We start from the raw sequence: 1,276 nt of genomic DNA on the forward strand, positions 1-1,276 counted from the left end.
TCCTGCACCTTTAAAAGAAAAATGTGCACCCAAAAAAAAAACAGAAGTATATATGTATTATGTTTTTCTATATTAGACTTCAGTAATAAGTTTTAATATATTGTACTGAGACTAGAAATATAATGCAGTATTTTCTTAGAAAAAAATAAAATCTAGAAGTAGTTCGTATAATCTAAAGGAAAAAATCTAAGTTCAAATCACAACTGAGGTAGAACGATCTTTAATTTCTACATTTTTTTTTCCTGAAGATGTACATATGTACTCAAACTGGTCGAACTCGAAAGTATACAGCTAGTAAAAAAACAAAGTGGAATTAAATATATATATATATATATATATATGTTTAAAAGAAAAAGCCCTTCCAGGCTCTAAAAAGTCTTTAAAGTTCAACAACCCAAGAACCACTAAAGTTAGCGACGACCACTTTGGGTCTTGCCACTTACCGCCGACCTGACCAGAGCCTCCGCCGCCGCTGCAACCTTAACCGTTCTCCTGCCGGCTTGCGAAGCCACGTCATCACTTCTCCCACAAACCGTCGACCCTGGACCCATCACAATCATTCCCTTCCACAAACTTCTTTTGCTCACTTTTCTCATGAAGCCACCATTATAGCTCTTGTCATTTTTTGTTCTAGTAGCAGTGTTGTTATCATATTCATCATTACGATTATGATTGTGATGATGATCATTGCCGTTGTGCCACAAATCATTGCTTGAACTCACGGAGAAACTAGAATCATCAATGTTAAGCCTCTTGGACTTGTTCTTGATCTCGTAAGTGTCAAGAAGACGAGAGTATTGCGTTTCTTGATCCCCACGGAATGAGTAATTAGTATACCAAAGCGGAGACTTAGTAGAAAACCTATTCTCAGCCAAAACCTTATTCTCCGAGAGGATCATGTTCTTCGTGGCTTCGATCTTGTACCGTGAAGGTCGCGGTGTTCTTGTTGCTCTAGTTAGATCAAACTCTCTCATGATCGGTTTGCCTTCTTTCCGTAAGTACCAAGCCCACGCCGCCGCCTTCACCACCGCCAAATCATCATCTCCTTCTCCTCCTCCTCCTCTTCCATCATAAACCGTCATTGTCGGCCGTTTCTTCTTCCTCTTCTTGTTTCCGTTGTTGTTGCTAATGTTCATCTTGGACATAGATGGTGAAGAAATGTAGTAGTTGCTAAATGGGAGCATAGTGGAGATAGAATAAATGAAATTTCTGGGATAGACGTTAATAGTGGCGAAGGAAAGGCTAAGGACATAAATGATGATTCTATTAAATTTTG

General features: G+C 38.9%; 1 protein-coding gene across 1 annotated transcript; it reads right to left on the minus strand.

The window, feature by feature from the left end:
• On the minus strand, nucleotides 205–1,276 carry LOC104701212. The gene has a single exon (XM_010416859.2). The coding sequence runs from the start codon at nucleotides 1,182–1,184 to the stop codon at nucleotides 411–413; it is 774 nt and encodes a 257-aa protein (XP_010415161.1). The 5' UTR covers nucleotides 1,185–1,276; the 3' UTR covers nucleotides 205–410.

This window comes from Camelina sativa, chromosome 7 (genome assembly GCF_000633955.1).
Source record: "Camelina sativa cultivar DH55 chromosome 7, Cs, whole genome shotgun sequence".
Taxonomy (NCBI): Eukaryota; Viridiplantae; Streptophyta; class Magnoliopsida; order Brassicales; family Brassicaceae; genus Camelina; species Camelina sativa.

What these genes read in the sequence shown, in the direction of transcription:
- LOC104701212 (XM_010416859.2), bottom strand. Translation starts at nt 1,184, where the DNA reads ATGCTCCCATTTAGCAACTACTACATTTCTTCACCATCTATGTCCAAG.